This window comes from Paroedura picta, chromosome 12, assembly GCF_049243985.1.
Source record: "Paroedura picta isolate Pp20150507F chromosome 12, Ppicta_v3.0, whole genome shotgun sequence".
Lineage (NCBI taxonomy): Eukaryota > Metazoa > Chordata > Lepidosauria > Squamata > Gekkonidae > Paroedura > Paroedura picta.
The window spans coordinates 20,151,883-20,176,257 of record NC_135380.1 but is presented as its reverse complement, the minus strand read 5'-3'; the positions used below and the strand labels follow the sequence as shown (position 1 = coordinate 20,176,257).

At 43.0% G+C, this 24,375-nt stretch overlaps 1 protein-coding gene across 1 annotated transcript; it reads left to right on the top strand.

Annotated features, from left to right (window-relative positions):
• The first annotated feature begins 565 nt into the window (after positions 1-565).
• Positions 566-16,705, top strand: CHMP7 (charged multivesicular body protein 7). The gene is made up of 10 exons (XM_077304976.1): positions 566-969; positions 2,320-2,494; positions 4,767-4,952; positions 5,967-6,100; positions 6,342-6,390; positions 8,745-8,864; positions 9,295-9,393; positions 9,823-9,883; positions 13,025-13,204; positions 14,306-16,705. Exons 1-10 carry the CDS (start codon positions 680-682, stop codon positions 14,362-14,364), a joined length of 1,353 nt encoding a protein of 450 aa, XP_077161091.1. The 5' UTR covers positions 566-679; the 3' UTR covers positions 14,365-16,705.
• The last annotated feature ends 7,670 nt before the right edge of the window (positions 16,706-24,375 follow it).

Below are 24,375 nucleotides of genomic sequence, written 5' to 3'. Positions count from 1 at the left end.
ATGGTGGGAAAGGATCACAACTCTCTAAAAAACCCCTTTAGGCGTTATTGCTTTAATTTAACGAGACACGAGATACAACGTCATAGAGAGAAGGCAACACTGCACGCCCACCTCAGTCAACCGAATTCCGGCAGTAAAATGAGTGCAGTTAAAGGTTTACAGGTTGTTCACGCGAACTGGTTGATTAAACTGGCTGCGCCCTCGTCTCCCTGATCACCCAAACTCTTCCCCTGCTGAAAACTGAAAAAAAGCAGGAAAAAATCCATCCATATATATTGTTTAAGGAAGAATGCATGCCTGGAATAAATCTATGTTGATCTTAAAGGTGCCATTGGACTCAAATTTTGTTGTACTACTCAGGCTGTGTTTTTTTAAAAAAACGGAACCCATTTAAGTGATTTGCCTCATAGCGCCGCATAGGGTCAAACGCATGCAGACGTGACTCCGCTCACACATACACACACCCCGCATACAGTGAGCGTCCTAACGAAGCCGGAAGTGGCCGCTCGTCACTCGCGTTTCCCCCATTCCCGATACTTGGATCCTCTCCAATCGTCCGGGCTCCTTGCGCATGCTCCATCCGGCAATGGCGCATGCGTCGTGTTGATCCTTCGTCTGTGAGGAAACGCCTGAGTAGGCAAGGGGAAGGAAGCTAGGCCGAAGCCGGGGGCTTGCCTAGATGTCTTCGCCGGAGGAGGCCCGCGTGGCGCCTCTCCCGGAGGGAGACTTGCCCCCGGAATGGGAGACGGATGAAGAGCGAATGGCCTTTCTCTTCTCGGCCTTCAAGCAGAGCCGGGAGGTCAACGCCACCGACTGGGACAGCAAGATGGGGTTTTGGAGCGAGCTGGTGCTGAAGCGGGGCCGCCGCCGGGGAGAGGTCCGCACTTGTTTACGTGAGCTCCAGCAGGCCTTCGAGCGGCGGGGCAGCGTCCCGTTGGGGCTGGGCACCGTGCTTCGCGAGCTGCTCAGGTACCGCCGCCGCCGCCGCCGAGAGGCTTCCTGGCCTTGCAGGGAATTTTACGCCTGCAGCTTGCATGACGAGTGCCTCTGAGCATGTGCAGAGTTGGGTGGCTCTGTGGTCTGAGGGCCGCAGCCGGTTCCCTCATTTGGGTTGGGATTGAGTCGGAGAAAGGCTTCCATGGACAGGGGGCGAAGAAGAGTCGGGGTGGGAGGGGGACTGTGGCAGAAGGCACTTCTTATGGCTCTAGGTCTTGTCATGGCTCAGTGCTCACACCCGTCGCACTGCTCTTTTGCATTAACTTCATCTGCAGTGTACTAATCTGCCCCATGTATCAAGCGCTGCTGCATTCAGTGGCACTGGGCAGAGGAAATGCAGCCCAATTGTATATATTTCTCCTGCACAGTGTTAAATGTTGCCATCGGTGCACTCGGATGGAAATAGGGTGAACGGGAAGCGGCTGGTGAAGCGGTTTCAGTTTTCATAGTATACTGTAATCTAGTTTCACATTTCTATCATGGACTCTTTACCAGACGTATAAGCGTAACCGTACTGAACCAGTCTTCTGAATGAGGATTTTAGCAACTGTTTATTTGCTAACTTTAAAATAAAAAATTTTTGCATCAATTTCTTATGTATTTATAACAGTATTATCCTGACTTTTCTCCAAAGAGTATCGTTTTGGTATATTCTCAGGTTATACGGAGAGATGCTGACTAGGCTAAACAGGTCATGCAGTAAAAAAAAAAAACACTCCGTGTAGTTTGTGTGGAGGTTTGGATTCCCTGATATAAGTCCAACACTAATTAGTAATTGGCTTAAGAGCCCCCTGGGGTATTTTCAAAATTCTGAATAATGCACTTTCAGTCTGCTTTGCAACTGAGTTAACTGCTTCAAAATCCACTTGCAAATGATTGCTAAAGTGCACTGAAAGTGTACTGAAATGCATAATTTGGCATGTGTGAAAACATCCCTAGTGAGCTGTCAGCCCAACTTGACTTGTAATGGTTAAAGTGGGGCAACCATATATTCTGTCACTAACTCTTTATAGTAAGGTTGTGAGAAAAGCACACTATTTGTACTTTTATACAAGGAATTGCTCACTGTTTCTCTTGGTGGGAAGGAACAGAAGCATTCATAGACAGAGGAGAGGCAAAAATAAACAATGCTGATGCAAAGAAGGCTTGGGAATTAAAGTGATGGGTAATAAGGTGTGATTTACTGGGGTAGATGCAAAAGTCAAGGACCGTGAGCTCTAAATAGTGGGAAGAAATGTTGGTGTCTCTTAGAGATTCAGGATGCAAAGGGAGTGCTTGAAGTATGGATGTTTTTCATAACTTCATGTTCTTTTCCATAATTAGACGTGGCAAACTGCAGCGGGAATCTGACTTCATGACAAGCGTAGACAGTAGCTGGATCTCCTGGGGTGTGGGAGTTTTTATTCTGAAGCCCCTGAAGTGGACTCTGTCCAGCGTGCTAGGTGACAGCAAAGTGCCAGAAGAGGAAGAGATCTTGATTTATGTTGATTTACTTCAGGTGAGTCTTCTGATGATTGAGAAGCTGGTGAAAGTTGTTGACAAAATATATCTTCCCTGAGGTTTGTAGGAATAACTAAATAAACTGATGTCTTTTAATTTATCATACTTGTTATATAAACAGTTGGTGTTTCAGTTATTTTCCTTATGATATATTCTGGCGTAGATAATTTATTGCAGTCCTCTTGCATTCACGGGGTTCTTTTTAAAGATAAATATGTTATCATGCTGTGCACATAAGACTTGCTATTGAAATATCTTTCTTCTGTGGTTACAGTTTCCATAAAAAAACTGTTCAAGACTGTTGTGCTTGGTGAAACTGAATAAGCCAAATAAATTTGTTTTGTTTTTTGCATTAATGACTTTGTTTGGCTGGTTATCTACTCTGTACCATGGACTTAGATTGGTTTAAAACAATTTTACCAAATAGAAGGAGTTCACAAACTAAGCAGTTATGATTTCTTGGTATTGTAATACAAAGTTTCAGTTGTGTTTATTAGAACAGAGTAAGGTATTGATAATCACAAACTCTTATGGTTATTTTCTTCTGTTCCTATTTGTAAGTACAACCAAGTTATAAGATGTGTGATGATATGATGCATAATATTGGGATGCTAAAGATTGTGTTGTCTCAACTAGGAGCTAGTAGGAAGAGAATATGTTTTCAGAAATGTGAACTACAATTTATCACTGTTCAAATTTTAGTGAAGTTATTAAGGTATTAATGTGATCCAGCTGCTGCCAAACCTTTGTTCTTTATACAGCAGTCAAAGAACGCTGCTTTATTGGCGACAGTACAGAAATTATCAGGTGAACAAAGCAGCCTAAAATGTGTCATGGAATCCTTCATTTTAAAAAGAACAACTCCCTCTCTTTGAGAAATTCATAATTATAAGTGAGTCCAAGAAGCTCAGCTATTCAAGCATATGTTGCAGAGCCATTTATCGAACAAGCCAGAATCATTTCCCTGATCTAGCAGGAATAATCCTGGCTAAGATCTTCTTCTTGATCCTACATGTGGGACAAAAATTTTTGTAAAGTAAATGTTCAGTGGGTTAAAACTGACAGTGAAGTGTAAGGATGATAGTGAGATAAAAGTATCATATAAATTATAAGTACTATGAACAATTAATTTGGGTCACTCAAGTGTTGCTTGCATGGTATATTCAGGAATTCGCCAGTGTCTGATATTATTTGATAATCCTGTGCTGTCATCAAACCAGCAAATCAGCACACTTAATGCAGTGCTGTAGTATACATTGTTGCTGTAATAGTCTAATGGGATTATCCCTCACACTTTTCAAATATGTTTCTAATGTTCATTTTACAATCTTTGGACAGTATTTGTGGATAGTTCTTTTTCCTTGTAAAAATGGGAGCATGGAAGAAAAGGGAAATAATGTTTTTGCTTAATAGCTCTCTTTTTTCCCACCACCAGAAACCTTATAGAATTTATATGTAACCTCAATGTGGGTTGATATGAAAATTAGTATGATACATATTTAAAGTGCTTTCTCATTGACCCATTATGCACGGGGGAAATAACGCACATTCGGGGTGGAATGGCGGCGACTAAAATCACCGATAACGCACGGAGCCGACTGCAACCGGCCGCAGCTTCGGTGCATGCCGCCGAAAAAGCCGCGTCAGTGAAACGCGGAAAAAAGCGCAGCTTCCGGGTGACCGGGGCGCAACCAGAAGCGGCGCCCGGATTGCCACGTGCATAATCGGTTACTCTGGGTTTTGCCGCTGCCGCGCCCCGCCCCGTGCATAACCGGTGTGCGTCGCATCTTCCCCCTCCGCGTTTTCCATGTGACCCGAAATCGCTGTTTCGGCAGCCGTGCATAATGGGCCATTTACATGAGTTCTAAAATTAGCCTGAATATGCAGTTCGTGATATTTCAGGAGAGACTTGTGAATATTAACTTGATTGGAATTCTCAGATTCATTTTCCCTGTTATTATTTATTTTAACTTTGTTCTTGTATAACGTTGGGTTTAGGTTTATGAAGCTGGTGGATTTAAACAATTGGCTTTTGATTAAGGATTTTATCTTACCAGCTTTTAATGGTTTGCTTCAGGATCAAATAAATTTGCTACATTATCTGAGCTGCCTTCATTCAAGATCAGTAGAGTATTCCAGTACTTAACCAGATTGTATTGTGGTCTTTGTGTAATGGATAAAATCTCTTGTCTTGTCCTATCTGAATGCTTGGTGCTGGCTACAGAGGCAGCACATGAAGTTAAATATTGGTGTTTTTTTTCCCCCTTTAGGAGAAGGCAGAAGAAGTTTATCACCTATACCAGAACTCTGCACTATCTTCACACCCTGTTGTTGGACTGTCAGAATTGCGTTCTTTGTGCACCACCCTCTGCCCGGATGAAAGGACATTCTGTCTAGTGATGCTCCAGCTGCAGAAGGAAAAGAGGGTCACGGTCTTGGAGCAAAATGGAGATAAGGTACAGAGTAAAGCTATTTGCTGAATGAGTACAGGGCAAATGGTAATGGGAGACAAACTCTATCATTAATCAAACAGAATGCCAAGCAGGAATGATTCTGCCACCAGAAACTAACAGTTTTCCATTCTAATATAAAAATACAAGGAGGAAATAAACATCTGGGACAGGGGTGGCCAAACTGTAGCTCTCAAAATGTCCATGGACTACAATTCCCATGAGCCCTTGCCATTAGAGTTGCAGCCCATGGACATCTGGAGAGCCACAGTTTGGCCATCCCAATCTACTCCCCAACCAGTGGAGTAGTTATATTCAGTTCTTACATTCAGTTGTAATTTCGCATATCAAAGTGGAAATGATGAGTCACGGTATTAGACAAGGGAATATGTTCCCATATTTTATAAACATTTGTTGGATGTTGGATATATGAATTTTAAATGTACATGTCTGTGAAGTGTGGAATTAACACTGTGATTCTTAAAAATGGTCATTGTGCTGTGCATCATTGTGGGTTTTTGCAGTAGTTTTGAAGCATCCTACATTCTAACAAGTTGATGTACTTGTGGATCGTTTTATTGAGAGTAAATAATTATATACTTGTGCTTGCCCACACTCTCTTCATAGGAATAGTTACCTGAAAAAGTTGGTTACAGCTTTAATATGGTCCACGTGTTCTTTTTCAGATTTATTTTTAGAAGGGATACAGAAATGAAAAAGGGATTGATCACAGGTATATCAAAATAATTATGTAACACAAGGTGTATGAAACAAAAAGTATTTCTTCCCAACATCCCCTTCATCATAATTTTCAGATTTTTATCCATAAACTACAATAATACTTACTTTTATTGGGGTACATTTATGTTAAACATTTTAAATTTCTAATTTTGTAACGCTTACATTATAGCATATTCTTAGCTTTCATAGGGAATTTAAAATTGTGCTTTCTAATCCAGAAACCTGTGATAGATAATACAACTTGTGACTGTATTTCCAGTAACAAATATTTTCTTTCAGATAATGAAATTTGCACGAGGTCTTCATGCCAAAGTGTCCCCAGTGAATGATGTGGACATTGGAGTGTATCAGCTGATGCAAAGTGAGCAGCTGCTGTCACAGAAGGTGGAGTCCCTTGGCCAAGAAGCAGAGAGGTAATATATACCAAATTCCTAAGCTGCACTCCATATCAAAAGCAGAGACTGTCTCTGCTTTACTGGTGTCCAGGAGCAAGTTCTCTCTGTTAGGTCATAAGACATCTTTGGGAAATGGTTTGCTTGATTGTTGCATACAAATAATGGAGAAATACTTCCGCAATTGGCTTAGAGTGACTGTATGATAGCAACCTTCATTACCAGCATAGAAAAGTGAGCTGCTTGCTTTCTGCTTTTGTAGATGTAAAGAGGAGGCTCGGAGTGCTTGTAGAACTGGGAAAAAGCAGTTGGTAAGTATAGCTGTGAACATTATAAGCACATTTGCAAAATTGCCTCAGTCTTGTACCATTTCAGGATCTTGGGGAATTTACCTTGCCAGGTTTTTTGCTGAGGTAGAGGGGTGCATCACAGGTGTGTAAGGATCTTTTCCTGTAGTTGTAGGTGTAATGTATACAGTTTTGACATCCAGTTTATAACAGTATAAGCCTTTTTGAAGACAAAAGCTAAATGCATTGTCAGGATTAGCTTTTGGCTCTATGGTAATGCTTTGCCTTTTAAAACAATTGGAGATTATGCTTTCCTTCTCTAATATCTGAGTTAAATAAGCAGTAGGGATATTTCTCCTACCCGCCAAGAAGCAAGCCTATGCTGGTACTTGAGCCTTGCATTCATTGATTTTTAGATTAGTTCTGGGACTAAAATAGCTAAGAAGGGAGGCGGGGCAAGTCAGAGTCCTGAAGAGTCACTTGTTTGGGGACTCCAGAGCCAGGCTGGGGTTGATTTGCGGCAGCAGTCAACAGAAGAGGGTGAGGTTCCCTAACTTCCCCCACTTTCTACCCAGGGAAGCTTGTAGAAGCTCCTCTGATTCATGGACTGGATTTGACCTTGTTGCTTGGTGTCTAATTATCATCGCACTCAAAAGATTCCTGGAATCTCTTTTTGTTCACCATTATTGCCATGCCATGAGTTGGGCTCATTCCTTCCCCTCTTTTCTTCTATGGTCTATTTCAGCACAAGCTGAGGCTATCCAGAGTTGAGAGAGACTTTATTACAGGTGGGGATCAAGGTCTAGGCATTTCTGAAGGGGAGGCCCCCTCTCTTCTTGTTGTTCATTTTTCGGAGATCAGTGGCAAGATATATAGCTCCCGAGAGACTTCCAGACGCCAGGACGAGAGCCTTCATTATTTCTGCTTGAAAATGTAATTGAAAGGCAATCCGGAAACCTGAAAAGTCTACCCTTCTGGCTTGGAACAAAATTTGACTTTTGGAATAATTTACTGCCTGCTATCAATATGCCAATGAGCCTCTTGTGGCGCAGAGTGGTAAGGCAGCCGCCTGAAAGCTTTGCTCATGAGGTTGGGAGTTCGATCCCAGCAGCCGGCTCAAGGTTGACTCAGCCTTCCATCCTTCCGAGGTCGGTAAAATGAGTACCCAGCTTGCTGCTGGGGGGTAAACGGTCATGACTGGGGAAGGCACTGGCAAACCACCCCGTATTGAGTCTGCCATGAAAACGCTAGAGGGCGTCACCCCCAGGGTCAGACATGACTCGGTGCTTGCACAGGGGATACCTTTACCTTTACCTTATCAATATGCCTATGATAACAAGGAGTCAAATGGAAAATCAGAGCATGCACTTGAGAGCTTTTACAGAAGATTTGCTTAAGGATACGTTTAAGGAAATCCAAAACAGCAAGAAAGAATTCTTAGGCAGAAGTGATGGACTAAAGATAGCTATTATCACTAGTCAATTGCGAGAGCAGGGGATCAGAATTGAAGAACTGCAAGCAGAAGAGAAACTTGAAGTTTTGGAGACAGGAAAGGGGGTGTTAGAGACTTTTGGAAAACAAGACCGCCGACAAGAACTCATTAATTTTTCTGAACAGTATTTTCCAGACGAGGACATCCATGTTGAAAAGGCATATAGCCATTCCAAAGCTGCAAGACATAACAATCAACCAAAAGAAAGCAATCATCTAAAAAGAGTTTTCCAGGAGAAAAATTGTACTGGCCATTTCTGGATTGGAGATCAGGTGGTGTGGGTGTTTCAAGATTTACCGGTGGATATTTTGTGGAAAAGAGCACAATTTCATTTTTTACGTCAGAAGTTTAATTGGCCAGAGTATAAGATATCTACAGAGGATTCTGTTTGCATTGATGCAAAGCAACATGCAAAAACACATTAGGGTTGAAGAGGGGGCACGGCTCTTTATCCAGGGGCACATAAGCCCAAGAACAAAATAACTGAATTTCTAATAGTTATAAATTGATTGTCCAAAATGAGTTGTTTTGAGCCCCTGCATTTCTTAATTATTACAGGGTCACAGTACATCTTTTTGCTACACATTCCTAAGCTCCTGTTTCCTTTATAATGTTGCAATCTTAGGTACACCATGTGAAAATATCCTCCTTTGTCTAATCTAGCTAGGCCAGGAGTTCATGGGAATTGTAGTCCATGGACATCTGGAGGGCCACAGTTTGCCCAACCCTGAGCTAGGCCCTCAGTTGCTAGCTATGATAATAGAGGGAGTGTTTTAGGTAAGTCCTATGTGCTGTCTTGCATAGAGGTCATGGTTTTAACAGGATATCTCCCCCCCCCCCAAAGCATGTCTGGATTGTAATCAAAAGTGGTTTTTAATGTCCTTAGGCTCTGAGATTTTTGAAATCCAGGCGAAGAACAGAAAGACGCATTGCAGAACTTCACTCCAAGCTGGATGTAGTACAAGGGATTTTGGATCGGATATATGCTTCGCAAACAGATCAGATGGTATTTTTCTATTTGTGTCTCTGTTGCATTTTGTATGTACATTTATGTTTTTGATACAGCTCTCCCAAGCTTTTTTCTTTATAGATCTTCTTTATACTGGAAATGTCATTCCTTTACTCTGATGTTGAATTACTTCTGATTGTTGGAGTGGGGTTCATATTTGTCTTAACCCGACTGCGGATATCTTTCCCTTTTCTTTTTAGCTTTTCTTTCTGTCATAGTGTGCCCTATACTATTGTTAGTCTTGGCACAGTAGGTGACTTGCTTGTTGCAGGCACTGTGCCCTCTGCGGGTCACTTGACCCCACTTGGTTTCTCTCCATGCCTTGCTTTTAGTGGAGGTAGGGGAGGTAGAGGAGCCATAAAAGAAAAAGATGCAGTAAACTGTTGTAAGTATCAAAAATAACGCCCCACACTTTCTTTCCACTAAGGTATTTAATGCCTATCAAGCTGGAGTGGGAGCACTGAAACTATCCATGAAGGACGTAACAGTGGAGAAGGCAGAGAATCTGGTGGATCAAATTCAAGAGGTACTCTAAGAGGAGGGGATTGTGGAGGCAAAGAGAGGGTGCATATGTGGGACACGCCTGCCAGTTGGTTTGGACTGGAGATTCTAGATCCACCTAAGGTTATTCAGCAGTTGTGCTGGTACTGTTGGTTTTTTCATACCTTTGTACATAGCCATTTCTGTATTGTTCAGCTTTTCATATTGGACTTTGTTTCAGATGCTAATGTGGGTGAGCCAGGATGAACAGTGGTTAATATGTTAGAAAGATTAAGAGGACCGTGGTTTAAATCCTTACTCCCTGGGTATTCTAGGAGCAGTTGCAGTGTCTTCTAACCTTCCTTATCTAGCTGTAGTGAGGATAAAGTGATGGTGGGGAGCTTTGTGTGTAACATGATATTTTGTGAGGAAGGACTTAAATTTAATAGACATTTGTACTTATGCTTCTTTCTAGCTTTGTGACACCCAGGATGAAGTATCCCAAACTTTAGCAGGAATAGGGATCAATGGCTCAGGTGAGTGCAAACTGATGAGGTCCAAAGCTAGTCTTATTAAATTTTCACGTTGAGGGATTTTTAAAGTTTTCCTTACATGATTCTAATACTGTTAGCTGTTGAAATGCATCTGTTCTCTTAATTCCTTAAAAGGGAAATAGATTCATATAGTGGTTCCTGTTATGTTAAATTGTATGTCCGAGCAGACTCCAGTTTGCAGTTGGCATGCCTTACAGTTCTAGAAGCTTTGATAGTTAGGAATAGGACTTAGAGGCATTTCATTTTCCTTTTCCCCTGTTTCCTTGTTTCTTTCTATGAAAGAACCCCTTAACATCTCCCTTTTTCCTGTGTCCTTTTTTCCTTCCCACCCACCTTTTCTGCCCCCTGCCTTCAGAATTTCCATCCTCCCTCGCTTTGACAGTGTATCCTTGTTAGAATGCTACCTTTCTCCACAGTGGGGACCCAAAGCAACTTACCTCATTTTGTCCTCCATTTTATCCTCATAACAATCATGTGAGGTAAGTTAGTCTGAGAATGGCCCAAGCTCACCCACTGAGTTTTCATGACAGATTGGTGATTCAAAGTTGGGTCTACAAGACCATAATCTAAAACTCTAGCCACTACACCACACTGTTTTAGTGGAGTGACTAGTGTTTAACAAGAGCAATTAGCTGGCCTGTGTGAGTCATATAAGTCAGGTGTTAGCAAGTAATTGGTGGTTGCTGCCAGGCCTAGCTTAATGAATCCTCCCTTGAAGGTCAAAACAGCTCTGGAAAGGGCCTGGTCCCAGCCCCCTGCTTTTTTACTGACAGAAATTGAGGCTTAAAGGCTTGGCAGTTTTGTTGTGGTTGCCTAACAATGGCCATTAAAAACATCCATCTTTTTAAAAGCAGCAAGTGCTCCTTTTACCATTTTGGGTTTTTTAAACTTCCAATATGCTTTTGTTTGTTAATGTTAGCTTTAAGATTTTTCTTTGCGCCTAAGACATTTTTCTGACAGACCTGTCTTGTCCTTTCTTGGCTTCAGTTTCTAGATTTAAGTATTCTTAAATTTTGCCATATTGAGAATTAGATATATTGATATGCTCCTGTGTTGTTGTTTGTGTCAGCTCTTCTGGGTCTTGTACAGTATTTCACTAGTAGAACATTCCCAACATTAGTAATTCATATATTTATATACATGTGCATCTCTTTCCACCCACAATGATTTAACACCTCTGATGGTTGTCATGGTCACCCGCATTCCTGGGTGGCCTGATGCAAGAAAAGCCCCCTTTTAGCAAGTATGTGGTACATTGCTTTTGATCTTACTACACGGGAGCTTTGAATGAGACTATTTGATTTACAGAATCTTGCTATTTTTCTATTACATTCAGAGTTTGATTGGCAAACTAACTACCATTCATTATAATGCCTTCCATTCCAGCACTTGGTTTATTAAGAGGGATTGTTTAACAGGATCTTTCCAACCTGGAATATGAATGAAGAGGTAGATAAAGATTCTTATCTCGATGGGCTTATGTTTAATGGTCAGATCGTCCTCTTTAAAAGTCTGTTACCTTTGCAGCAGGAAATTAATTTAAGGCAGTTTTCTTTACCCTATCACAACTTTGCATAGGATAGTCTAGAGCAGTGATCCCCAAATAGGGATGTCCGTTCAGCTAATCTGAGCCCACCCCTCCCGGAAAACAACCTTATTGGTATTTTTCAGGTATTCAGTCAGATATTTTGGTATTTTTTTTCTGCTACTGAATTGGCCTAGGCTGAAAAATCCTAAATGCAACTCTTTGTTGCATTTAAAGCAGTGGTCCCCCCGGTCCGGGGATCAGTTGGTACCGGGCCGCGGCTCCTCATCCTTCTCTCCGGCTGCTGCCTTGGGAACTGCCCTGCCACTCTGCTGCTGGCTCACCTTTGGTGTTCTTCGGCGGCTGCCATGACTGGGGCTCCCCCTCGGCATGGCACTGCACAGCTGCTGCTGGCAGCGACCCCCCAGCGGGCGACGGGAAGTCAGGGGCGCTGGCGGGGAAGCAAGTGGAGCAGGGGCTCAGGTGGCGGCCCTCAGCAAAAGACTACCCCCCCCCCCCCGGGCCTCAATAAAATTGTCAAGCATTGACTGGTCCTCGATAATAAAAAGGTTGGGGACCACTGATTTAAAGGGCTCTCAGTCCCTATAAATGCTTTTGGAGAGAACTCTTGGCTTGGAGAAGGTGTTTAAAGAGACTGCAAGTCCTTAAATTCTTTCTGAGCTCACTTGTGCCACTACTGAGGCGTGTAAAAGATATTTAAATTTTTAAGCAACTGTGTAGCATGGCCCCCATAGGCTATAATGGAGCTGAAAAAATTCAACGTTCCTGAATCTTCACTGAATCTGAATACCATCCTGGTATTGGGATCGAGAATATTGGGAAATGCCTATATTATGGGGGTTCAATATCCCCAAACCCAAAAAATATCACATTGGTTTTTTTTTTAGCATTCCCAAAGTGGTGGCTGCCAATGCGTTTCTTCAACAAAACTTCTCATCCCTCAGGTTCAGCCAGTTCTAACTTTCCACCATCTCATTTGAGTCGGAGGTGCTTTTGAAGAATCCAGGAGGCATCACCTTTGTTTCTGAAAGGAGCACAGAGAGCTGCTCCCTCCATCCTAGTTACCTCCATCATAGTCAGATGCTTTCAGCCTCCCTGTGTTTTGTGATTGCCCCTGGGACCTTGTGGGATCCAGTTGGGGGTGGCACCCACATACTGCCTTCAAACTTCCAAGGCCTTTAGGTTCAGCAAGATTTGGGTCCCTGGGTGAGTGGTTGCAAATAGCTGCATTGATGCAAAGCAAAAAACAAAAATGGTGATTAGGGTTGAAGAGGGGGCACATCTCTTTATCCAGGGGCACATAAGCCCAAGAACAAAATAACTGAATTTCTAATAGTTATAAATTGATTGTCCAAAATGAGTTGTTTTGAGCCCCTGCATTTCTTAATTATTACAGGGTCACAGTACATCTTTTTGCTACACGTTCCTAAGCTCCTGTTTCCTTTATAATGTTGCAATCTTAGGTACACCATGTGAAAATATCCTCCTTTGAATTCCGTAGGATTTATTTCCAAGTAAGCATGCATAAGATTGAGCTATATTTTATGGTAAAAATTGCACTTGTTTTCTAATCTCAGAGGCTGACACTGAGGAACTGGAAAAAGAACTGCATAATCTCCTCCTGGACTCTTCCAAAGATCTTCCAGACCTGCCTTCTGTTCCCCAGAAACCCTTGTTTCCTGAGTCTTTGGTACTTCCCAGCATATCAGATGCTGAGCTGGAAGCAGAGTTGGAGAAGCTCACACTTTCAGATGGAGGTATGTTTCTGTCAATGCCTCCAAAGGACTCATCACTGGGACTCTGGCCCTCCTCTTTCCTAGCAAGCATCCTCATCAGATATATCCTATTTTTTTCTCATTGGTTGGTACTTTACTGGATAGCTATGCTGACACAGAACTACTTTTCTGAAGGAAGCTCTCCTTCCCTTTGTGGTGGAAGCCACCTGACCACCTTTTGTGTGAATCTTACTCAGTTCCCCAATCACTTAATTCAGCTTAATTCTAGCTTCACTGGAGGGGCAAAATTCCTACAGTATTATCCTTAACACAAAGCAGGAAACCCTTCCCGGGGCTTGTATGTTGAGCTTTTCATATAACAGGCTAACACTTCAGCTGTGGAAACCTTTAGATGAAAAGAATCAAAGCAACTGACTGTCCATGTTTGTCCAAGTACAAACAATGATCCCAGGTAACAGCAAGTTTGTGTTCATGAAGAGAAGCAGCATAGTCCTCAGTCTCTTCATATACTTTCATCTGTGGTTTTCTTAATGGCCAGAAGAACAAGAATTAGTATTTCGTGTATCTTGAGAGCTGGTCTTGTTTGCTACTCTGAAATGGAACCTGTTAAGAAATGGCAGCTGTTTAGCATGGTTTAGGCATCTATCATTTTAATTATTAATCCTATTATGCCACCATTATAGAGTGACATAATAAAAAAGGTAGAACCTAGACTCAGGGAACTTTAAATTTGAGGTTCTGACAGGAAACTAGGATATGGGAAAGCGTCTTTGACGAGGGGTTTGATTCAGACTAAATGTTCTGCTAATAGAAGGCTTTTCTATCAGCAGAACCTTTCTGACTTTCCTACAGCCCACTGATCTCCCCAAAGTGTTGTCGTTGGGGGTCAGAGGACCCTCAGGAACAGCATGGAAGGGCAATTTTGAAGACAAATTGCAGGTTTTTCGCAGGAAAGGTAAATTGGTGGAAATTAGACTCCCTCTCTGGTTAGCAGGAAATTCAGTTCGGATCCATTCCAAGGAATGACAGTGCAGTTAAATATATGCAACAACCTTGTTTTAATTATAATTACAAGTATGTTTTGACCTCTTCTCCTACTTGAGGTTTTGCTTTACTTTACAGGATTGGGACAAAAGACTGACTCCTCACAGCCCGAAAGAGCTCTGGAATTGCATCTCTAACAGCTCCAGATCAGCTTCCTGCTATGAAGATGTCTTAATTTTGGTGATCATTCTTAAAGGACCTGTGGGATGTGGGCTGATGCCCTCTCCTTACTAGACAGCACTTTTTTTTGTAAGAGACGGGAGGTACTGCCGTGACAATCCATCCTCTTTCAAACAAACCCCAACCGCTGTTGCTCTTGTCTCTTTCAGTGCCAAACTTCCACGTTGCTGAGAGACTTGTTCACCTGTGTTGCCAGCCATGGCCTCTCTTTTCTGGCAAGTTGGGTCCTGCTGGGATTTTAATGGGCCTGCTTTAACACTTAGCAGAAATCAACCTAGGTATGACAGCTGTTGGGGAGAACTAGAAATACAGCAGGATCATGATTGCCGTGGTGCCCAGCTGTGTTGTGTGGTTGTACAAATCATTTGGTGCACAGTAGAGACACTGTCTCTGGCAGCCAGCTTTTGGCAACAAGCTTACACATGTCTATGGTCTTTCTATTCTTCCTTATCTGTGTTTGCACGGTTGTGGACAATTAGGTGTATGACAGTTTTATTGTAGGAGACTTATTTCCTGTTGCTGTTCCTACGGGGGGGATAGCATCAGCCAGCACAGAGTAAAATCTTTCCCCAATACTAGCATAGCCTTACAGGGGCCTGCAAAGGATTTTGAAATTAAGGTGTTGCATTGTTTTGTTGCTGCTCGAAGATAAGTCACTTGGTGTTTAAAAGTGCTTTTGGGGTTAACTGGAGGAAGAGCAAAGGGTGTTTTGTTCTGGTTCAGTGGAATGCTTCCTTTAATAGCCTTGGGGGAATTAGGGTGAATGTTTGAACCAGAAGCAATAGCTGGTGGCTCTGTATATCCCACAAGGTTCTTTTCTTGCGTGTGATGGAAAACTTTTTAAAATGCTAGATTTGAACTGAGCTTCCGCCAGTCCTGTGGCATCTCTCTTGGAGTGTCGCTTTGTCCCAGCAGCTCGAGAAGCAATTAATATACCTGGTGGATGGACAAAAATGGGATGGCTTTTAAAGAGTACCTGAAGAAACGTGCAGCTGTTCTTCCCCTTTGCACATCACCTTTCTCACTGCTTTACGTGCATGTGAGAAAATGCAGGCCTGCTGTTTCGGGAGGGCAGCTGCTTTCTGCAGAGTCAGAGTCTCTGCTTGAAGGGGAGCCAAGCATTCAGTCTGAGTGTACTTCACAGAGAGGCGCTGTACACTTAAAGTGGGTAAGCAGCTATAGCGAGAACATGTAGTAAGTAGTGGCTGTAAGTAAATTTGCAGCCTGTTCTGTGACAGTGTGTGTATGCTATTAGAAATAATGGCCTTATGGTATCTGCTCTTCCACTGAGCTTTTGGGCAAAGTGGAGGAAAGCTTCGAATGTTTTGTCAAGGATGACACTGGAGCCCGAATTTGGGAGAGGGGAAATACAGCAAAGTTTGTACTTTTAGCACACTACATTGGAGTAGATACTTTGCTGTTTCCCCAAGACACTTCTTGGGCTTGCTGTCAAGGTGGCACATCATGTGGCCTTGTGAAGAAGGCCAGCTACAGAGGGGATTTTGTGAAATGATTTTAATGGCATCATGTTACTTTTGATAAGTAAGAAGATGAGAGAAGAAAAAGTAATCACTGTTTTTTACCAATGATGTAATAAAGGGGAGAAAAGACTTTAAGCTTCTAGTCCTCTCTATCACTGTTTGTGCCAATAGTCAACTCCACCTTCAATGATACATTTCTCTGAAATAAGGACTTCCTGTCGGGGTTCATCGAATGAGGCCTGGCAAAGTAGGCCATGAAATAAACACTGTCCATGATGTGTTTAAAACCCGATAGCTATATTAGTCTGTCCTTTATTCCCTCACTTTTTAAATCTTGCTCTTCCTAATGCAATATACATAATTCTCATCTTCTTTTTATCCTCACAGCAACCCTGCGGGATAGTTTACACTGAGAATTGAGCTCCCCAATTGTAGCCATGTGAAGGGTTTGCACCTGGACCTCACCAGTCTTGGCTCAGCACTTTAGGCACCGTAGCACATTGGATCTCAATGTAAGAGCAACTTTTCCTTTTCCAAGGCTTAAGTACTGCTTGAGTTCCACCTTGGTTTGGGAGCATGGCACGTCCAAGTGCTTAAATGGTTCAATCCCCACTGTCAGCACCAGAGGGCCCTGTATCACAATATATTCTCTGTTGACCATTTTACAAAAAAATTCTGCGAATTTCTTTGAGAGTTCTTTTATCTAGCCACTGTACTGTTTTCCATAAAATGGTTGGCATCAAAGCTTGTCTTTGCCCAGAGTCAAACTACCACTATACGTGGTATATAAACAATGAATAAATAAATAAATGTAAAAGGTAGGAGATTGTGTCTTTGATGACCCAACAAGGCTGTGCTGAGAATCAGAGGACCTGCATAGTCTGGGAGCTGTCATTTGTTAGATCCATCCTAATATGTTGTTTCCCCCAAAACAGCTGCAAATCCTGTGTGTGTGAGAGAGTTGGTTCTTACATGCTGCTTTACCAGAAGGAATCTAAAAGCGGCTTACAATCGCTTTCCTTTTCCTCTCCTCTCCCCACAACAGACACCCTGTGAGGGAGGTGAGGCTGAGAGAGCCCTGATATTCCAGCTCGGTCAGAGCAGCTTTATCAGTGCCGTGGTGAGCCCAAGGTCACCCAGCTGGCTGCATGTGGGGGAGCGGGGAATCAGACCTGGGTCACCAGATTAGGAGTACACACTCCTAACTACTGCACCAATAGCTACAGTTTGATATTTTATTTTTCACCCTTATGCATGTAGCTAACTAGAATAATTTCATTTTGAGAGAGTTTAAATAGTATATTCTGCTTTTCCTCCTTTGGAGCTTATCTCTTTAAAAACCTTGGAGCTGTGGGTTGCACTGTAGGACTTTGGTCTTTAAAATGTATTATAGGAATTTTCTTCCAGTTTTAAATACAGTGCAAAGGGTTATAACACCACTGCCTTTGCATTGGATCAGCTGCATGTGCAAATGCCTTTCTAGCAACTTCACTCCTTTTCCTTTGTCTAATTGGGATATGCATAAGATAAAGAGCCAAATAGACTCCCCAGAAAAGATAAAACGAATCATGCTTGTGTTGGTGAGCAAAGAAGCTTCGTTTGGGTCTGATTTGTGTTCCGGGGCACAGAGTATCCGGTTAATGCAGAGGTAGTCAACCTGTGGTCCTCCAGATGTTCATGGACTACAATTCCCATGAGCCCCTGCCAGCAAATGCTGGCAGGGGCTCATGGGAATTCTAGTCCATGAACATCTGGAGGACCACAGGTTGACTACTCCTGGGTTAGTGCATAAATATGTTGGGCTATACTGCTTTAGACTGCAATCAGGGTGTATATGTGTGTGACATGATAGATAACTGTTTTATCTCCCCCCCGCAACACAAAAAAACCCACTTTATACCTAGAAAACGAATATGTTAGAGAGAAGGGTTCAAGTATAGCTTTTTTCCTAGCATGCTACTTTTCCGTGTTTGGAGGTGTATTCCAGCAGGAGAGCTCTGTCTGCAGTCCGAAGTGGTACAGCTCAGTCATAGACTTTCCTCCTCAGTGTTAATGAAGATAAAACAGAGGGCCTATGCTGTTTTTGGAGAGGGGAGCAAACTTTTAACAGTTCTGTGTCCCATTAGAGTGTTCATCTACTACTTAGAGCAGGGGTAGTCAACCTGTGGTCCTCCAGATGCCCGTGGACTACAATTCCCATGAGCCCCTGCCAGCGTTTGCTAACAGGGGCTCATGGGAATTGTAGTCCATGGATATCTGGAGGACCACAGGTTGACTGCCCCTGACTTAGAGAACTGGGAAAATACATTCAAATGAGGAAAGGCTATAGCTTACGACTGAGGTCCTAGTGTGCTCCATGGCCATCTCTTAGCAGTGAGCTTTGCAGACAGGCACAGCAGATACTCCTGGGCTAGGAGTATTATTGGTATAACTATGATAGCTTCACATGTGCTTACAGCCCTGCACTGTCTGTTCATTGGAGGCCTCTTTCTGCCTGCTGTTACTTCTTTGTTGTTACTACCTTCTTTTCAGTTCTGCCTACAACATACACATCCTCACCAGAGCTGAATGCCACCTTTGTTGGCCAAGTACAGGCTAGTTGGTGCTGTTAGCAGGAAGTACCATCAATTCTCCACTGTGGTGCTGTTTGCTGGGTGTTGGAATGTGTGTGTACACTACCACTAAAAAAGGCTCTGTGTCTAAGCAATTCAAATTCTACACTAAAAGAACCTGTGGACTAAAACCTCACTATGCAAAGTAAGCAGAAAAATATAAATTTGCTCACCGCTCCTACATTTGTTAATCTCTATATTATTGGTTGGAGGGGCATGGATGCTTGAAGCTTCACTCCTACTCACTGGCAATATACGTAACCACCTCTTTGAGTTGTGACAGTTCTATAAGGATTTTCTACAGTGTAACTGTAGTGTAACTGCATCCATAAGGGCTAGAAAGGTGACTTTAAAAAAATCAAAGTAAACTGAATTCTCTACCTATACTACGTTTGACTCACAGCCCTATAGATATGCTTGTTACTAGAGAGCATATTATTTTAAACTGCCCTTTTCCCTGATTCTCATATCTGTGACTCCAGAAGAATTAATGAAGTATTGACTGTTTTATTTGCTTAGCTCAAAATCCTGGATTCTTGCTACCTGAATGGTAAAGGTTTCTGCTGTGTTTTTGAACATTCGAGAGCTTTTCTTTTCAGTCCTCCATGCAAGAGACAGGAAGCAGAGGCATTATTGTGTATATTCCTCCTACTTCTGTATCTAAAATATTTGCTACTCTAGGAGGTTGGAAGAGATATTCAACAGTTAATGCCAAATTGTTCATGCTTTGTTTGAAGTGGCCTATGTTGCAATTCAACTGTGACATCATTTCACTTGAGTAGCCAAAGGGAATGATAATGAGCCTGATTTCCCTTGCTTGTCTGACCTCTATCAATTATATACCTGTATATAGCCAGTTTGGTGTAATGGTTAGGAGTGAGGACTTCTAATCTGGCATGCCGGGTTCAATTCTGCGCTCCCCCACATGCAGCCAGCCGGGTGACCTTGGGCTTGCCACGGCACTGATAAAACTGTTCTGAACGGGCAGTGATATCAGGGCTCTCTCAGCCTCACCCACCCCACAGGGTGTCTGTTGTGGGGAGAGGAATGGGAAGGCAACTGTAAGCTGCTTTGAGCCTCCTTCGGGTAGGGAAAAGTGGCATATAAGAACCAACTCTTCTTCTTCTATATTCTTGAAAGAAGGAGTGTCTGTATAGAAATCATAAGTTTTTGTAATGCTTCAGAATACTAGAAAACCTGTTAGACATGAGATGGTTGTGGGGGTGAACCGTGTGGGTGGATTGTAGACGTTATACCTGTGTTATAGCATCTTCGACTCTGCCATGGAGTGCCCTTGGGTGACCTTGGGCCAATCACACTCTCTTAGCCTAACCCACCTCAAGGGGTTGTGGCTGTGAGGGTAAAATGGAAGGTAGGCATAATGTTGTAAGCTGCTTTGAGTCCCCATTAAGCAGAAAAGCAGGGTATAAATATCTAAGCATCAGGGATGGACTGATTTATAAACTGTTATTAGTTACATTGGTCTGCAGACAAATCCCCCCAAAACACAGGGCGTGTGAAAGAGAATCAACTGCTTCACGGATGTATTGTGGTGGCAAAAGCCAAACTCCGCCACCGTTGCCTAAAAATGGAAAGTGGGAAAGTACTGTTGCTAAATTGGATTTACTTGGATGCTGCTGGGGGCCAAAGAGATTTCCTAGTGCTCCAGATTCCAGAGCAGAGGATCAATGACTTTGTGAATGGGAAAGGCAGCCGTTGTGTCTCCAGCATTAAATGAGACTCCGGTTTCAACTTTTTCTTCAATAAAAAAATACAAAAGCAAAGTTTGGTAATTGTGTGCTTCTTGATTTTAAGCCTTTGATGCGAGGCTGATGGGATCCCCAAGCCAGATAAGCAGTAGTCTCAACTGTACTCTTCAAAGATCATATTGTGTCAAGCGACTTGCCTTCCAGAAGCATTTCCCCTCCTCCTTGCTCTGAAGCATTTAATCTCTGTTGGGTTGGTTGGAAGGAAGCTATACAGCTTTCGCAGTGAAAGAGGTCTGGCTGCGAGGCTGTTTTGTTTGCATGGAGGTGGAATGCTGGGACTTGTGCCTGGGAAGAAGATCATTAAGCTAAGGCCTTTAGGGGTCGTGTGGGTTGTCAGTAGAAGGACTGCTGTTTCCTTTGGAAGAAGGGCACGTTTTACAAGCCCTGATTAAGGTCACTCTGCAGAGTTACAGCAAAGGCCAGGGTAATTAGCAAGGATAGTGCTGAAATGTTTTACATGGGGCTGGTTTCCAGGGAGAGCGTTGGCTTCGTAGAGCTCGGCTGCTTGCTTCTTAAAAGGCTTGCCAAAGCAAGGATTAAAGTTGCTATTTTCCTCGTAGTGGGAGAGCACTTTCTATAGTGCTGGCACTACATGGCTTCACGGCAGTGCCATAAATTTGAATGTGCTAATGCAACACCATCTTCCTCATTTTCCAGCTTTCCTGTATTTAGGCCAGTCTATTTAGGTTGGCTTGCTGCTGCTGCATAAGATACAGGCCTAGCTAGAAAGGAACCAGTAACTTTTAAGTAGAGATTCAGTTCTATAAAAGGTAAAGGTAAGGTATCCCCTGTGCAAGCACTGAGTCATGTCTGACCCTTGGGGTGAAACCCTCTAGCGTTTTCATGGCAGACTCAATACGGGGTGCCAGTGCCTTCCCCAGTCATTACCGTTTACCCCCCAGCAAGCTGGGTACTCATTTTACCCACCTCGGAAGGATGGAAGGCTGAGTCAACCTTGAGCCACCTGCTGGGATTGAACTCCTAGCCTCATGGGCAGAGCTTTCAGACTGCATGTCTGCTGCCTTACCACTCTGCGCCACAAGAGGCTCATATTTCAGTTCTATACAATGAGCTTAAGTTCACTGCCCTAATATGTGATGGTGGCCACTGGTTTTAAGTGGCTTTCAAAGTCTTATTAGCTCCGTGGAGATATCTAGGTGGACACTTGTTAGAATGATGGGCTAAGCAGACTTTGGTATCTTTCAGATAGGGGTGGTTAGGTTTTTAAAACTGAATGCCACGGCTGTATTACTATCTTACGGATTGGTTGGTAAAAGCATTGCAGAAATTTTCTAAATGCTGTAGTATCACTTTAAAAATCTATTTTTACAACACAGGTCTCACCACACCGTTCCCTATAAACCTTTCACTAAATAGTATTCTGAATTTCAGGAATTTATATAGGAACAAAATTATTTGCTTGGCTATCAGAACATTGGCATGATTGTAACCTAACAACGTACCTGTAGTACAAAACTGGAATTTGGAGGCACCTAATATCCCCAGGATACTATATTCCAGGGTAAACTTTCCTAGGTCAGAGCTGACTTGATTGGATTCGTATCTGATGATTCACAAATGCTTATGTTGGAATACATTTTATTAAGAGGCCACCAGATTACTGTCTTTGTCCAGCGCTGTAGACTAACAGGCCTGCCTATCTGGAATGAACAAGTATTTCATGCACAGCTAGCAGAAGGTAGGATATACGGTAGGTAGTCTATTCAGTGACCAGTTGCTGGTGGCCCACCTAATGCTTGGTGCTCACTAATATTTTTTTGCAAAGAATGTCATAGTAGGGGAATCTTAGAGTTTGAGTACACCTTACCTATTGCATGAAAATTAATCACATTCAGGCCAAGCTCTGTGACCTTATTTACAGGTCGTAGGTCATGGAAAGGGGGGAAGCTTTTCTGCCTTTGTTATGCAGAAATGCTCTTACCTCATGAGCTATCCGTTTGTGAAGGTAGCATGCCACCAACGCAGACTGCCTAGTGCTATTGTGCTAGCATGAATGCAAATGGTCCAGCATCTGTGGTAAGTGCATTTAAAGAAAAGCTAGTGCATGTGGATGCTTTCCTGGGTAACCGCTTCCACTGTGATTTGCTTCCTGTGTGAGTCAGTGTTGAAAAATCTGAAAACTACCCTAAGACAGGTAGTAAAAGTTGGAAGGAATGCTGGAGCTTCTAATCTTATTTTGCAGCTAATTGTCCTAAAGGAATTAGGACAATTAGTCTTGGTTAACACACCTACCATGCCTAAACCTAACACACCTTCTACATTTCCCATCCTCTAATCTAGGGGTTTTGTGAAACCCTGGGATTTCTTGATGGCTCTGGAAGGGATTTCTGAATGAGTGGGAGTTAATTCATTTTATTTTTAAAAATTTGTTTAACATTTATTGGGTGATGATAATATACGGTCATGTTGGTCTGACCCCTCCCCCTGTGGCCGATGATATCCTTGGAGGGGGGGAAGGGGGAGAGGAAGGGCCCTGATTGGACATGTACATAGATATGCTTCCCAGTGATATTCTGCATGATCGTGCCACTTTGGGGGTTTCTCAAAGCTTGAAGAATGTTTCAGGGGTTTCTCAGTGTTAAAAAAGCTGAGAAAGGCTGCAGGGTCACCAAGAAGCTATTTGCTTTTTTGCCTTAATTCAGTTGATGTAAACCAGGTCCTTTTGCCTGGGAAAACAAGTCAAAGGTCCATCTAGAGACATCACAGATATTTTCTCTGTCCTGGGAAACTCCTGAGACCTCACCCAACATTTTGTCCACCCTGGACAAGAACATCATCCAGCCCCCAAATCTCCCAAGTATTTCCCATCCTGGAGTTTGCAACTCTAGCAAGAGACCTGACGTTCAGGTCCCTTCTCATGGGAAGAAACACTCTTGCAGCTAGACTAAGCCAAAGTTTGCAGTAAAATCTGCCAAACATTTTAAGTGGATGTTTGTTACCTTTAAATTAGCAACCATTTGCCCTTTTTATGATAGTGTGACACTGTGAAGCAGAAAGCAGAACACATTAGTGATAAAAGGAAATGTACTAACAAAGCAAACACTGTGTAGGAAGCCGATTCTTTCCGCTCTGTTTCATGTCAAGCCCAGAGTTGGAGGCCATATTGATCCTGGCTGGAGCCCCACTGAAATGAAAAGTTAATAAGGACCATTAGTTTGATGATTAAACTGCACTAGAACTAGGTCAACGCTGGAGGTTCCTAGACTCCTTTGAGAAGTACTGCTTAGGCAGAAGAGTTAGAACTGCTAAGAGGTAAGGGTGCCAACTTCCTGGTAAGGCCTGGAGATATCCTGGAATGAGAAGAGGTTTCCAGACTACCGAGGTCAGTTGCCCTGGGGAAAAATGGCTGCTTTGGAAGGTAGATTGGCCAAAATAATGCCACTGATGTCCCTCCTCACATCTTGCCCTCTCCAGGCTCTACCTCCACATTTCCAGGAATTTTCTAGTCTGGAGCTGGCCACCCATGGATTACTGGTTGGTAGAAGAAGAAGAAGAGTTGGTTCTTATATGCCGCTTTTCCCTACCCGAAGGAGGCTCAAAGCGGCTTACAGTCGCCTTCCCTTTCCTCTCCCCACAACAGACACCCTGTGGGGTGGGTGAGGCTAAGAGAGCCCTGATATTCCTGCTCGGTCAGAACAGTTTTATCAGTGCCGTGGCGAGCCCAAGGTCACCCAGCTGGCTGCATGTGGGGGAGTGCAGAATCGAACCCGGCATGCCAGATTAGAAGTCCGCACTCCTAACCACTACACCAAACTGGCTCTCTTTACCAAACTGGTAAAGAGCAGGGATAACAGTGCTGAGAAGCTCGTCTAGTTCTGCACTTGGCAAGCATGCACATTGTGTGCTGTCACATCTGTCCTCTGGAAGGGGTTGTTGTTTAATTGAAAGGAGTCTCTGGAGGCTGTAATGGTGAGGGTGGAAAATAACAAAGGGAGGGGCAATTTAACACTCCCCCTTTATCCAACCCCCAGCAAATAAGCAACCTGGAGGGGGTGACAGAGGAGATATGCAGCACACTGGGGAAAAAGTAGTAGTAGTAGTAGTAGTAGTAATAACAACAACAGCCTCCTTCTCTTGCTTCATTT